This window comes from Erythrolamprus reginae, unplaced genomic scaffold (assembly GCF_031021105.1).
Source record: "Erythrolamprus reginae isolate rEryReg1 unplaced genomic scaffold, rEryReg1.hap1 H_12, whole genome shotgun sequence".
NCBI classification, from domain to species: domain Eukaryota; kingdom Metazoa; phylum Chordata; class Lepidosauria; order Squamata; family Dipsadidae; genus Erythrolamprus; species Erythrolamprus reginae.
The window spans coordinates 325,907-338,453 of record NW_027248465.1 but is presented as its reverse complement, the minus strand read 5'-3'; the positions used below and the strand labels follow the sequence as shown (position 1 = coordinate 338,453).

Below are 12,547 nucleotides of genomic sequence, written 5' to 3'. Positions count from 1 at the left end.
TCACTTACCAGCTTAGAACCAAAAATACTTAAAGAACACCTTCCTTCCATGTGGGAATTTATATTCTTCATTTATAAAACTGATTTAAAATTACATTTCCTATCAGTAACATGAAATAAATTTTGTTATTAAGGTAACAATCCCTCCCCTAAGGCAGAGGAAGAATTTCATGTTCAGGTCAAGGTCAAAGCAGATTCACTTTTAAGTTTAAAGTAAATAGATTTCAAAAGCAAACTTGTATCACCATGTATAGGCCCATGCCGAATCCTTACATCAGTTGGCCCAGTCACACCAGGAGGCAGCTGAGACTCTACAGGAGACCACATCTAAGATTGCAACTCATCAGCTGGAGACTGCCCTGTTGACTGCAGATACTGCTCGTCAGATACGTGAAGTGAGTTATTTTCTGTGGATCTTTACACTAACTCATAAGTTCATGGATGCATTTGAAAGCTGTATTTTGCTCTGCTTTTTATTAGATGACAGAACGTGCACGTTTCCAGATCTCTGATGTAGTTGGTACTGCTGCAGCTCCAGCTACTACATTATTTGACCAAGAACGGAAGCACACTTCAGCGTTCACAAAGCAATTAAAGCTTCACGATACGAACAGGTATCTTATATAGGAACTTAATTTGGGACTGTAATACTTTTAATGAAGGTATTTCAGTAAGGAAAGCTCATCAAAGCATCTGTAAACGATAGATTTCCTTGATAATTCCACTGACTGACTTATTATAGGCCTGTAGGAAGACCTCAGTCATAGAAAGTTCAAGTGTATAGGGAAAATTAACTACAGATTAAGCTTTGATTTAAAGGGGCATACTTGCCTGGTTTCCCTCCACCCCAAATATTGGTTTTGAAAATAAAGGCCTTTTAGTTTTTTCAACCAATTTAGATCCATTTCACAGGCTCTCTTCCTTCTCCTATCAAGTACCTCATCTGTTGTGAGAAAAAAGTAGCACAGAACAATATGCATTTTTCCCTTGCTTTCCTATACTTAATAGAGTAACAATGAAAACTGATTCTTGTACAAATATACTGCATTGAAAATTGCCATTGCCATTTACTTTATTACATTTCATTTGTATTCAGTTATTTGTCAGTCAGTTGCAAACACTGTTGTGATTTTAAAAATAATTCAAATGTTCCTGTTTTCTTTAATAGAAAAGCAGATTCAGGCACCATGCCATCAGGTAGAGAGGAGACAAATGACTCACAACATCATTATTTGCATGCATTTGATAGCTATTCAGAATCATCAAGATCAAAAGCACAGGATCAGAGGTGAGACACAAGATTTATAATCACTATATATATTTTCTAATTTTAAAAAAGATATATAAACATTATATATCAAGTATAAATTCAACCAAGTAAGATGGTTTGGTTTACTTAATGCAGGAAATGATGGCTAGGTTAAGATTTTCTTTCTCTCAGGTAGTATTTTCAGGTAGCATTTTCAATAATCTATATCTCTCTTTGTGAATTCCAAACTAGCTCAAAATATTATTAAATCAATTGCTACATTTATAAATAATGACCTTAATTCATTAGATTTATGGGGCTGTCAAATAAAAAGATTTGTGACAGTATGCAGAGTTTAAAAATAATAATATGTAAATAGAAATACTAGCTAATTGAGAAAATAAGTTTTTGAAAAATAGTATGCAGAAAGTTTTGAATATGAAATATTTTGGGCTTGAAGTACCTCATTTCTCGACTTGAATGGAACAGTTTTTTGACTTTGCAGGAAACATTACAACTTGTCTAAGCTCAAACTGAATCCTATTGACATCTGTTCTGAGTTAAAATGGATCTGTTTGAATTTAGAACAATTTGAGAATAGCAGAACTGCATCAGAATAATTCTAATAAGGTACGGTTGAAATAATCTATATCAAACTTGAGGTAGCATTTTTAGCTTTTAAATCTTCTGCGTATGTTTGATAAAGACCGACTTCAGCAGGTAAAAACACAGCCAAAAGAATGGCAACCAGTGCAGCTTGAGGAGCACAAGTGTAATGTATTCCCTTCTAAGGACATGCACACAACTGACCATGCTGCTGCATTCTCCATCAATTGAAGTTTCCAAATACATTTCAAGGATAGCCCTATATTGAATATGTTGCAGAAGCCCAAAGGGGAGGTGACTAGTGCATGAGGGACTTTGAGCAGCCCCTGGATCCAGGAATGGGTTCAACTGGCACACAACATGAAGCTATGCAAATTCATTCTGTGCATTACATCAGTATTAATTCAGGACTCCTGTATGTCTTTTCATAATGTAGTAGCAGCAGCAGTGAGCAGGAAAGTCCATCTCCTAAGGAAACCAAGAAACTTTCTCATCGTGAAAAACCAAACAGCTCCATTGAGGAGGAAGCTCCTACAGCAATCAATGATTCACTGCACAATAACAGTATCCCATCCATTAATGATGAGAGAGGTTAGTTTCCAGATCAGTATTTAAACAATGCAATGCTGATTCAATTTTTGCTTCATAACTGTGTTCTTTCCACTGTGTCAATGGTTTTGCTGAAGGGTTTCATGGTAATAATATAAAAATAATTTCCAACCCATTCTCACCATCCTGATTTTTTATATGTTTGTTTTTGAGCAACCATCTGTTGGTTTCTGTAGAACTTGCAGTCTGACAGTATCACCACCAGATTATCCTGGTTTGCTATTGCTTTCATCATCCTTACTCTTAGAACTATTGGCGGGATAACTGTTCCTCTTCTTCTTCTAGTCATCATTTTAAAGAAAAAAATCATAAATTTAATCTCAAGCATGCATACATGTATGAATGCTGTGAAAAACATGTTCAGAATTCTTTTGATTGCTTTCTCTGGTATTTCTAAGAAACAGGATTCTTGGAAATGAGGTGTAATACAATCACTGCACTTAGTTTTCAGTAGATTCCTGTAAGAGCTATTATTGAGGAATAGTGAAGTTTATTTCATTACCCAAGACATACAAGTTGAAAGAGGGCAAGGTTAGTTCATAGCCTGTTTTTTTTTTCTGCTATCCCTTCTAAGAAGAAAAAGTATTTTGGAAAGAACTTTCCTAACATTTAATATTCTGACTCCTTTTGGCAGGACGTTTATATATTTATGTATTAGAATTGAACGACTCCTTTAATGCCCATTTATAGCCCCTGCAGCTCCCGCTGGCCAGTAGCACTCACCCATAGCTCCCACTCACCTTCCAACAGGTCTCATCCATCAGCTTGCTTACCTAGAGCTCCAGACATATGAAGTCCTCTCTTAACAACCCAGGTGATCCCTGGGTTACAAGAACCAGGTCTGCTGGGATTATTGTTGTTAAGCAATAAGGTTAGGTGATATCACACTTTATAACCCACATCGCATAGGGATGGAATGTGGGATTTCAAGTAAGGTTGCAATTCATGGGCTACCTATACATACTTGTTATTGCATCTTCCTAAAACATGTCTCTCCAAGGGAGACATGTAATAGTCATCAAAAGTTATGTAATAGTCATCAAAAGAGTCTGTGCATATGTTTATTGTTTTCATAATAAGATCAGGAATTTTGATAGTTCAGTCAGTCAGTATTTACTCATTCAATTTTTGCAACATAATCTTATTTTGTAACATTTTTTGTTCTGTAATGAATTTCTTATTCCCCCCCCCCCTTCTTGTATTGTATCTTTTCAGATTCCACTTCTATTGCCACAGAATATTCCCTAAAATTTGATGAGTCTATGACAGAAGATGAGATTGAAGAGCAATCATTCCGGACTTTGTTGCCTTCTGAGAGCCACCGCCGGCTCAATCTGAAGAAGCGAAATCCCCAACTTTATTCTGATGAGGAAGCTTTTCCTGAAAAGTCTACCTTGTCACCTATTAAGGCAAGATTTCAATAGGCTGCAGCTGTTCATTTTTCGGAATCTTAAAAAAATGTATAGGCCTGTTTTCCAATCGCCAATTGATTGTGTAGTAATTTTGTTAATGCATATGTTTTAGCTGTTTTAAATTTGTTACAAATTATACAGTATATGTGTAACTGCTCTTAGAAGAACATTTGTCATAAAAAATGAGGCAATAAACAGAAATAAATACAGTGATACCTTGTCTTACAAACTTAATTGGTTCCGGGACGAGGTTCTTAAGGTGAAAAGTTTGTAAAATGAAACAATGTTTCCCATAGGAATCAATAGAAAAGCAATTAATGCGTGCAAGCCCAAAATTCACCCCTTTTGCCAGCCGAAGCGCCCGATTTTGCGCTGCTGGGATTCCCCTGAGGCTCCCCTCCATGGGAAACCCCACGTCTGGAGCTCTGTGTTTTTGTGATGCTGCAATTTCACTGAGGCTCCCCTCGCTGGGAAACCTCACCTCCGGACTTCCATTGCCAGCAAAGCACCTGTTTTTGCGCTGCTGGGATTTCCCTGCAGCATCACAAAAACACGGAAGTCCAGAGGTGGGGTTTCCCATGGAGGGGAGCCTCAGGGGAATCCCAGCAGCGCAAAAATGGGTGCCATAATTCATAAAAATATTTTTTAAAAATGAGTATCTATGATTGAGGTGGATTTATAGAAATCTCTGGAAATTTGATTTATGAATGTGGTAGTAGCTGTATTAAAACCTAATTTAGATGCATCATTTTGCCAAATATAATTTGCTGAATTAATAATTTTAATAAGACATTTTATAAAGACAGAATTACAGGAGGCCAGCTGCTGCTTGTGGTCTTCTTAGAAAGCCCGTGTCAGATATTACTATAAATATGCAACACATATGTGTTAATCATGGGATTCTACCCAGGTGCACTAGGAAGATGCTGGAATACCTTTGTATCTAGAAAATTATGGTTCCCTTTCCTCTTCCACCTCAACTGCAACTTCAACCTCTTGTCTGTTATTCTGTTGCTGCTTGTCTCAAGTTACTCATTTTCATATTCTTATATATAAATTTATTAAATGAATAAGTGAGCATACCTTATACATAAAATAGTCATGTATCTGCATTGTAGAAAACAGTATTTCTTTATAACAAAAGTGGAAATCTGGTAATGATTAAGATAAAAGTACATCAATATTTTGGAACATCAGCAGTTTGTCCCCAGTAAAGGGATTGTGAATTCTGGGGGAACTTTATTTTATTTTTATTTTTTTATCAGGAGCTAAACCTGCCATTTTCAGGAGGGCAGAACAGTTTTTCTAAATTTACAATGGACATGGTACGGCAGTACATGAGAGAAGAAGAAATGCGCGCTGCTCACCAGTGTTCACTTCTCCGATTACGTGAAAAGGCACTTAAAGAGAAGACTAAAGCTGAACTAGCTTGGCTGGAACACAAGAAAAGGTAAAGCTGGAAACTGTGATGTAAACATAAGAGTTTTACCCATCCTAAGACTTTTTTGATTTAAGTTAAATTCTTATTGCAAATGTTTCATGAATGCTATGAAAGAGATAGCAAGCAAAGGAAGTTCCCTACAATTTTAATATGATCACAATATCTTTAATTTTGTTCAGTTTGTAATCATACCCACCTTCATCTTTGTATTTATGACTTTATACTGTAAATTACATCATAATAAGGATATTTTCTGAAATGAAATCTTTTTTCTGCACTGGTTGCCAATCAGTTTCCGGTCACAATTCAAAGTGTTGGTAATGACCTATAAAGCCCTACATGGCATCAGACCAGAATACCTCAAGGACCGCCTTCTGTCGCACGAATCCCAGTGACTGATTAGGTCCCACAGAGTTGGCCTTCTCCGGGTCCCGTCGACCAAACAATGCCGTTTTGTGGGACCCAGGGGAAGAGGCTTCTCTGTGGCGGCCCCGGCCCTCTGGAATTAACTCCCCCTGGAGATTCGAATTGCCCCTACCCTTCCCGCCTTCCGCAAGACGTAGAAGACCTATCGATGTCGCCAGGCATGGGGGGAATAACTATCTCTTCCCCCACCACCACCTTTTTTCCTGACTGTAATATATGAGAATGGTGTGATTGTGCAGTATGATTGCTTTTAATATCTATGGGTTTTAAATCTCGTTTTTTAATTTTATTGGATTTGTATTCTATGTATTATATTGTTGTTGTTGTGAGCCGTCCCGAGTCTTCGGAGAGGAGCGGCATACAAATCCAATAAATCTTAATCTTAAATCTTAATCTTAATCTTTTAAAAAAGATCATTCAAATGCCGTTTTGCTTCTTTGATTATTTATACTTTTTCTATAATATATGAAACACACAAAATGTTAAAAAGTTATGATATTTATGTAGTTACTTACCAAGCACATCAAATTTATATTGAAGTAACCAAAATATTTTTACAATCCCCAAAGCATGTCACAACTTTTAAGCACCCCATATGTTTGGAAATTGAAAGCTGAAAAATTTGACATGCCCTAAATATGCTATCATGTATGTAATTATCTCATCCACATCTAAGTTTTTTAAACAAATGTTGAATAGCTTCCAAATTTCCTTATGCACTTACTGACATTGAGATAAAACTCCTGTGAAACTATAATATAAAGCAAAAGACCAAAAGAAAAAAAATGAAGGAAAATAATTCAGTGCAGAAGTGGAAGAAATGTATTTTTTTTGCTACTTATTTTTAGACGTTTGCGAGATAAAGGAGAAGATGATAAAATGCCACCTATCCGGAAGAAACAACGTGGTCTGCTTCTTAAATTTCGGCAAGATAAGGTAAACACTACTTCTACGTTAGATTGCTTTGAGCTGCCTTATAGATGGGAGTTGTAGTAGTAGTAGTAGTAGTAGTAGTAGTAGTAATAGTAGTAGTAATAACAACAACAATAATAATAATAATAATAATAATAATAATAATAATAATAATTTATTAGATTTTTATGCCACCCCTCTCCGCAGTACCTGGCCAATATTGGCTATTCTCAGAAGATAAATGAGACTGGCTGTTAGAACATAGACAGAGGATCTCCCAAGAATTTCAGGGGTGTAGACCAGTGGTCCCCAAACTACGGCCCGGGGGCCGGATGCGGCCCGCTGAGGCAATTTATCCGGCCCGCGGCAGCCCACGAGATTTTATCAATAGATATAATAAGCTCCCGAATCTTCTATCAACTCACCACGGTCTGCTGCTGAGAGAGGAGGCGGTACAGAGGCAAAGGGCGGGGAGGATAGGAGTGAAATAGAGAGAGAGGGAGAGAGAGAAAGAGGGAGAGATACAAAGAAGGAGAGCAAAAGAGAATGAGTGAGAGAGAGAAAAAGCGGGACAGAGAAAGAAAGAGAGAGAAAGAGGGAGAGGAAGAGAGAAAGAGAGAAAGGGGGATAGATGGAAAGAGTGAGAGAGAGAGAGAGAAAAGAGAGAAATGAGAAAATGATGGAGAGAAAACAAGGGAGAGGAAAACAAATGAGAGAGAAGGAAGAAAAGAGAAAGGGAAGAGAGAAATGGAGAGGAAGGAGGGAAGGAAGGAAGGAGAAATGGAGGGAGTTTGTTGATTTAAGTTCAAATTTACTTGTTAATAAAGAAGTATAAATTACTTTATTACTTTATTATTTAATTACTTCTTTATTTTAAAGATTGTATTTGTTCCCATTTTGTTTTTTACTTTAAATAAGATTTGTGCAGTGTGCATAGGGATTTGTTCATAGGTTTTTTTTATAGTCCGGCCCTCCAACAGTCTGAGGGACAGTAAACTGGCCCCCTGTGTAAAAAGTTTGGAGACCCCTGGTGTAGACTCTCAAATAACTTTTTTCATCCTGTCAAGAAACTTGTATAGGTACTCTCACCAAGAGCTAGATTTCATATGTTCGTGTTTTTACTTTGAGGTAGTTCTGACTCAGTTAATTCTTAAACTGGTTGTTAATCGGGTATGCAAATATTCTGAAAGTCATAATATTTAAAGTCATAATTAGTGCAACTATCTACAAATAACAGATTTGTTAAAATTTATAGTAGATTTATGTTGGGGGGGGGGGGTTTGACTTAATGTTGATCCAAAATACTACCTTGCGCTTTATTTAATATATCAACATACATAATAATTATTGTCAAGAGGCTGGTTCTGGGATACTGGAGTAACTTGTAATAGTTTGTACTAATGTCATATGAATTTATTTAAAGAAATGTTAATTTTAATAGATTGTAGTATCATATTAATAATTCAAATTGACATTTATGTGAATATATAACATATTTTCTCTTACCATGTAAGATAGTATACAGTTTTGGCCATAGGGCATTTATTTATTTATTTATTTATTGATTGATTGATTGATTGATTGATTGATTTGATTTGTATTATTGTAAAATAAATGGTGAGCAAATGTCAATACAGTTGTTCATCATATACAGTAGTCCCTCACCTATCGCTGGTGTTACGTTCCAGACCTGGCCGCAATAGGTGAAATCCGCGATGGGGAATTTATCGACTGATAGTACTTATTTAAGTATTTATATTGTAATTGTTTGGTAAGTTTTCATTGTTTTAAGTGTTTATAAACCTTTCCCACACAGTATTTATTTTAGATACAGTATTTAAATACAGTATTTACAATTTTAGATATACTGTATATATATATTTTAAAAACCTGCCGATCGAGTTCGGCGGGCTGTTTAAATCTGCCGATCGGCTTCCTCAGAAACCCGCGATGAAGTGAAGCCGCAGTAGGTGAAGCGCGGTATAGCGAGGGACTACTGTATTCTAAAAGTGAGGACTGTACACTGTAGCACATGTAAATTAACAACTGTAAATCATTAAATGCACAACCATTCTTTAGCTGGTATTGATCTTCATGTGAATTCTTCCCAAGAACCTAAGATATTATAATATAGCATTTTAGAGTATGTGCAGATTCAACTATTGTGACCTTTTGTTATCAGTTTTTCATTTTTACAGTTCCAGTTAATCATTTTGGCAGCTGTGTTATATCATTGTTTATAATCAGTTTATGTGATCTTCTTACACATAAATTGAGTATATGATCTACTCTTTTTTTTAACAGAATAACAGGATTGGAAGGGACCTTGAAGGTCTTCTAGTCCAACCCCCTGCTCAGAAAGGAAACTGTTTACCATTTCAGACAATTCTTTGCACAATATGCACTTTGAATCATTTGATCATTTTTCAGTTCTACCATTGATTGCATTAGCTTGCTCTTGAGCAGCCAAAATCAAGACTCCAGTTTCATTTTTAATACTCCAGACTCCAGTTATAAGCTACATTGTTGGATTTTTTCTTTATCCACTTTGTCCTCAAATCTTTTTGAAATTTAGCATGTAATATTTTACCTTGCCAGCATTCAGCTTTTATTTTTATTGCATTATTTCAACATTCACATTTTGTTTCCTGTACATTCAGTAAGTTCCAGTTTTTTACTTGCTTCAATCCTTGTTGTTGGCTGTGTTTTACTTAATTAGCCAATGCAAACTTTTTTTCTTCAATTGTTCATTTGACTTGAAATGAACTGCTGCCTCCATTTCTGCAAAGCAGATATAATCTATCAATATCACTAGAGGGATGTCTTGCATAGTGAATTCACATGTTTTTTTCCTCAATCCTAACTATCCAGATGAGGTTATGTCCAGTTAACAGATCAGCTGACAGATTGGTTAAACAATGCCATAGCAAATATCTAGAAAAGCCCAAGGATACCCCTGGGGGAAGGAGGGGTGGTTAAACTGATTAACCCCTTGTGATCTCTTTCTCCACTGTAGGATATGCTTTTTTTAAAAGGGTAGGCCGCCTGTCAAGCCAGTGTAGAAGTTGGTGATAAATAAATGCCTAATGTTTATGGGAACATGGGAGGGGTGATTTTCATAAGAGAACAGATGCAGCCATGCAGCATTCTTTCAAGTGGTTCAAGGCCATCCTATGCCCACCCACCTGGGTGGAAGCAGAGGAAGGACTTGCCACAATGACACAATCTGAGTAGGCAGCATGACATGTTTGTGGGTGGGGGACAAGGAATTGAACTTTCAATCGGGTGGAAACTCAGATTCAGGTTTCTCAATGTAGCTGCCAGGATGGCTCCAACAATAAATTGAAACTTTAAGGAGCACTTTGACTTGGATTCTGATTTAGTTTGGATGCTACCTGGAACTTTGACAAACAGCTTGTTTTTTTGTTTTATTTTATCCCATTTACCCATAAAGGCAGAAATTAAGCGCCTTCAAGCAGCTAATAAGGCAGCACGGAAAGAAAGGCACCTTATTCTTAAACAGCAGGAAGAAATTGAACGGATACGCCAGACCACTATGAAATTACAGGAAAAACTCAAGTCTGCAGGAGAAAACAAGGTAATAAGTTACAATGCAGTTATTCTGCTTATTTTATATCTTCAGTTGACATTGTCAAAATAAACAGCCTTTCATTTGAAGAACAAAATTTGTGACATTCTTAGAATACAAAGAATAAATGAACTTTATTTTTCTTAGTGTAGCAATTGTAGCTGTAATAATCTTAGATTTGGGGCTAACCTTTAATGTTGGTTTTATTGCATGTATAATTGATACAAGAACCCTAACTATGAAAGTGATACGACATCATCATTCTCACTCTACATATGTATTTTAGTTACCAGCAACTTTTATTTTTAAAAAAGCCATTTCCTCCTAAGGTTTTAGAAGTTAAAATTTCTGTTTTAAAAATAAAATAAAATACAGGTGGTCCTCTATTAATGGCCATTCATTTAATGGAGTTCTGTTGAAAAAATAGTCCTTAGGACTGACGTTTGAAGTTCCACCTGTCACAGCATCTCTACCATCACATGATTGCAATGAGCAACTGGCCCAGATTGCCAACCATGTGCTCATATTTCCTGCTAGCTTTCCATGGCAAAATTAATAGGGAAGCTAGCCAGAAGTCAAAGCTTGCAGTTCATACGAGGTTCTCATTTAATAACGCATATGATCATGTAGCATTGTATTTTATGATCATATTGCCTGGCATTAAAAATTTCAGTCCCAGTTACAGTGGCTAAATGAGGACTACCTATGAAGAAGATTTATAGGTAGTCCTCAAAGTGTCAGACTTTGTTCCACGGAGAACAATGAATTGGAAACATTTGATCTAGAGAACAAGAATCAAAAACCTGTGGTTTAATAATTTTTATAAAAGGTTATACTGCAAAATTTCCAGCTTTAATTTCAAATTAAAAACCTATAAATAGACAATTTTAGAGAGGCATAACTCTTGTCAATTTGCTTCTACACTACTCATTCTGTCCAGAAAGCTTCTAAATTCACAAAAAGTTCTTTGTTTCCTGTTTTGATAACTCTCAACCTTTTTATCAGCATTAGAAATAACTCTTCTACAGAAATCTGAAGAAAAATTTCATTGACAAATTTGAGTATATGACAAATCTAAAACCTAGTACAGTCTTCATCTGACGTCTTAAGTGATTTCTATTTGTTTCTTTGTTTTAGGAACATCACAGTGAAGATGATAAAAAACAAACAGATTCCTCAAGCCCTCAGCAAACTGATGCAGAGGCCTGTAGCGCTTCTTCCATTTCCAGCTCTGGGAAAAGTAGTATCATGCAGAAATTAAAGAAAATGCGGAGACGAATGGATGAGAAGTAATTTGTATTTTGTTTTATTCCCAATAGAAATGGCTTCCAACAACTATTGTGGAATTTCAGCCTAGTCCTGATGGTGGTTTGGTAGCTTAAATAGATTAATAAATATAGATTAATATAGATTGCCCTTCCATTAGGAATAAGTGTGAAAAACTAAAGTTCCTAATACCGGAAATGTTTAACTGGTAATAGTAGAAAATGAACATGGGGCAAAGTATATGTACAGTGATCCCTCGAGTTTCGCGTCTTCAAGTATCGCGAAAGGGCTATTTCGCGAGTTTTCAACCCGGAAGTAAACTCCACCATCTGCGCATGCGTGCCCTTCCACGCATGTGTAGATGGTGGAGTTTCCCCGCCGGGCAGAGGCTTCCCTGGGTCTTCCCCCTCTTGCCCCCGTAAGACCCCAGCGGCAGCGCGAGCAACGGCGTGGGCGGGCGGGCGGCACGCGCGGGGACACCCCAGCTCGGCTCCCCAGCTGGGAAGCGGAGCTAGGGAGTCCCCAAGCGCGCGCGCTTTCCCCAGCAACGCGCGCGCGGTGCGGACTCCCTAGCTCCGCTTCCCAGCTGGGGAGCGGAGCTGCGATGTCCCCAAGCGCGCGCGCTTTCCCCAGCAACGCGCGCGCGGTGGGGACTCCCTAGCTCCGCTTCCCAGCTGGGGAGCGGAGCTGCGATGTCCCCAAGCGCGCGCGCTTTCCCCAGCAACGCGCGCGCGGTGGGGACTCCCTAGCTCCGTTTCCCAGCTGGGGAGCGGAGCTGCGATGTCCCCAAGCGTGCGCGCTTTCCCCAGCAACGCGCGCGCGGTGGGGACTCCCTAGCTCCGCTTCCCAGCTGGGGAGCGGAGCTGCGATGTCCCCAAGCGCGCGCGCTTTCCCCAGCAACGCGCGCGCGGTGGGGACTCCCTAGCTCCGCTTCCCAGCTGGGGAGCGAAGCTGCGATGTCCCCAAGTGCGCGCGCTTTCCCCAGCAACGCGCGCGCGGTGGGGACTCCCTAGCTCCGCTTTCCAGCTGGGGAGCGGA

The 12,547-nt window shown here is 38.2% G+C and overlaps 1 protein-coding gene across 3 annotated transcripts in view; it reads left to right on the top strand.

Moving 5' to 3' along the window:
• The window catches only part of LOC139155347 (centrosome-associated protein 350-like), a 118,415-nt gene that overhangs the window by 62,470 nt on the left and 43,398 nt on the right, over positions 1-12,547 (top strand). For all 3 annotated transcript variants that reach the window (XM_070730482.1, XM_070730481.1, XM_070730483.1), the window contains exons 19-27: positions 254-394; positions 480-613; positions 1,168-1,287; positions 2,291-2,445; positions 3,679-3,872; positions 5,141-5,325; positions 6,591-6,678; positions 10,109-10,252; positions 11,381-11,532. In XM_070730482.1, coding sequence (XP_070586583.1) covers positions 254-394; positions 480-613; positions 1,168-1,287; positions 2,291-2,445; positions 3,679-3,872; positions 5,141-5,325; positions 6,591-6,678; positions 10,109-10,252; positions 11,381-11,532 — 1,313 coding nt within the window. The remainder of the gene's footprint in view (positions 1-253; positions 395-479; positions 614-1,167; positions 1,288-2,290; positions 2,446-3,678; positions 3,873-5,140; positions 5,326-6,590; positions 6,679-10,108; positions 10,253-11,380; positions 11,533-12,547) is intronic.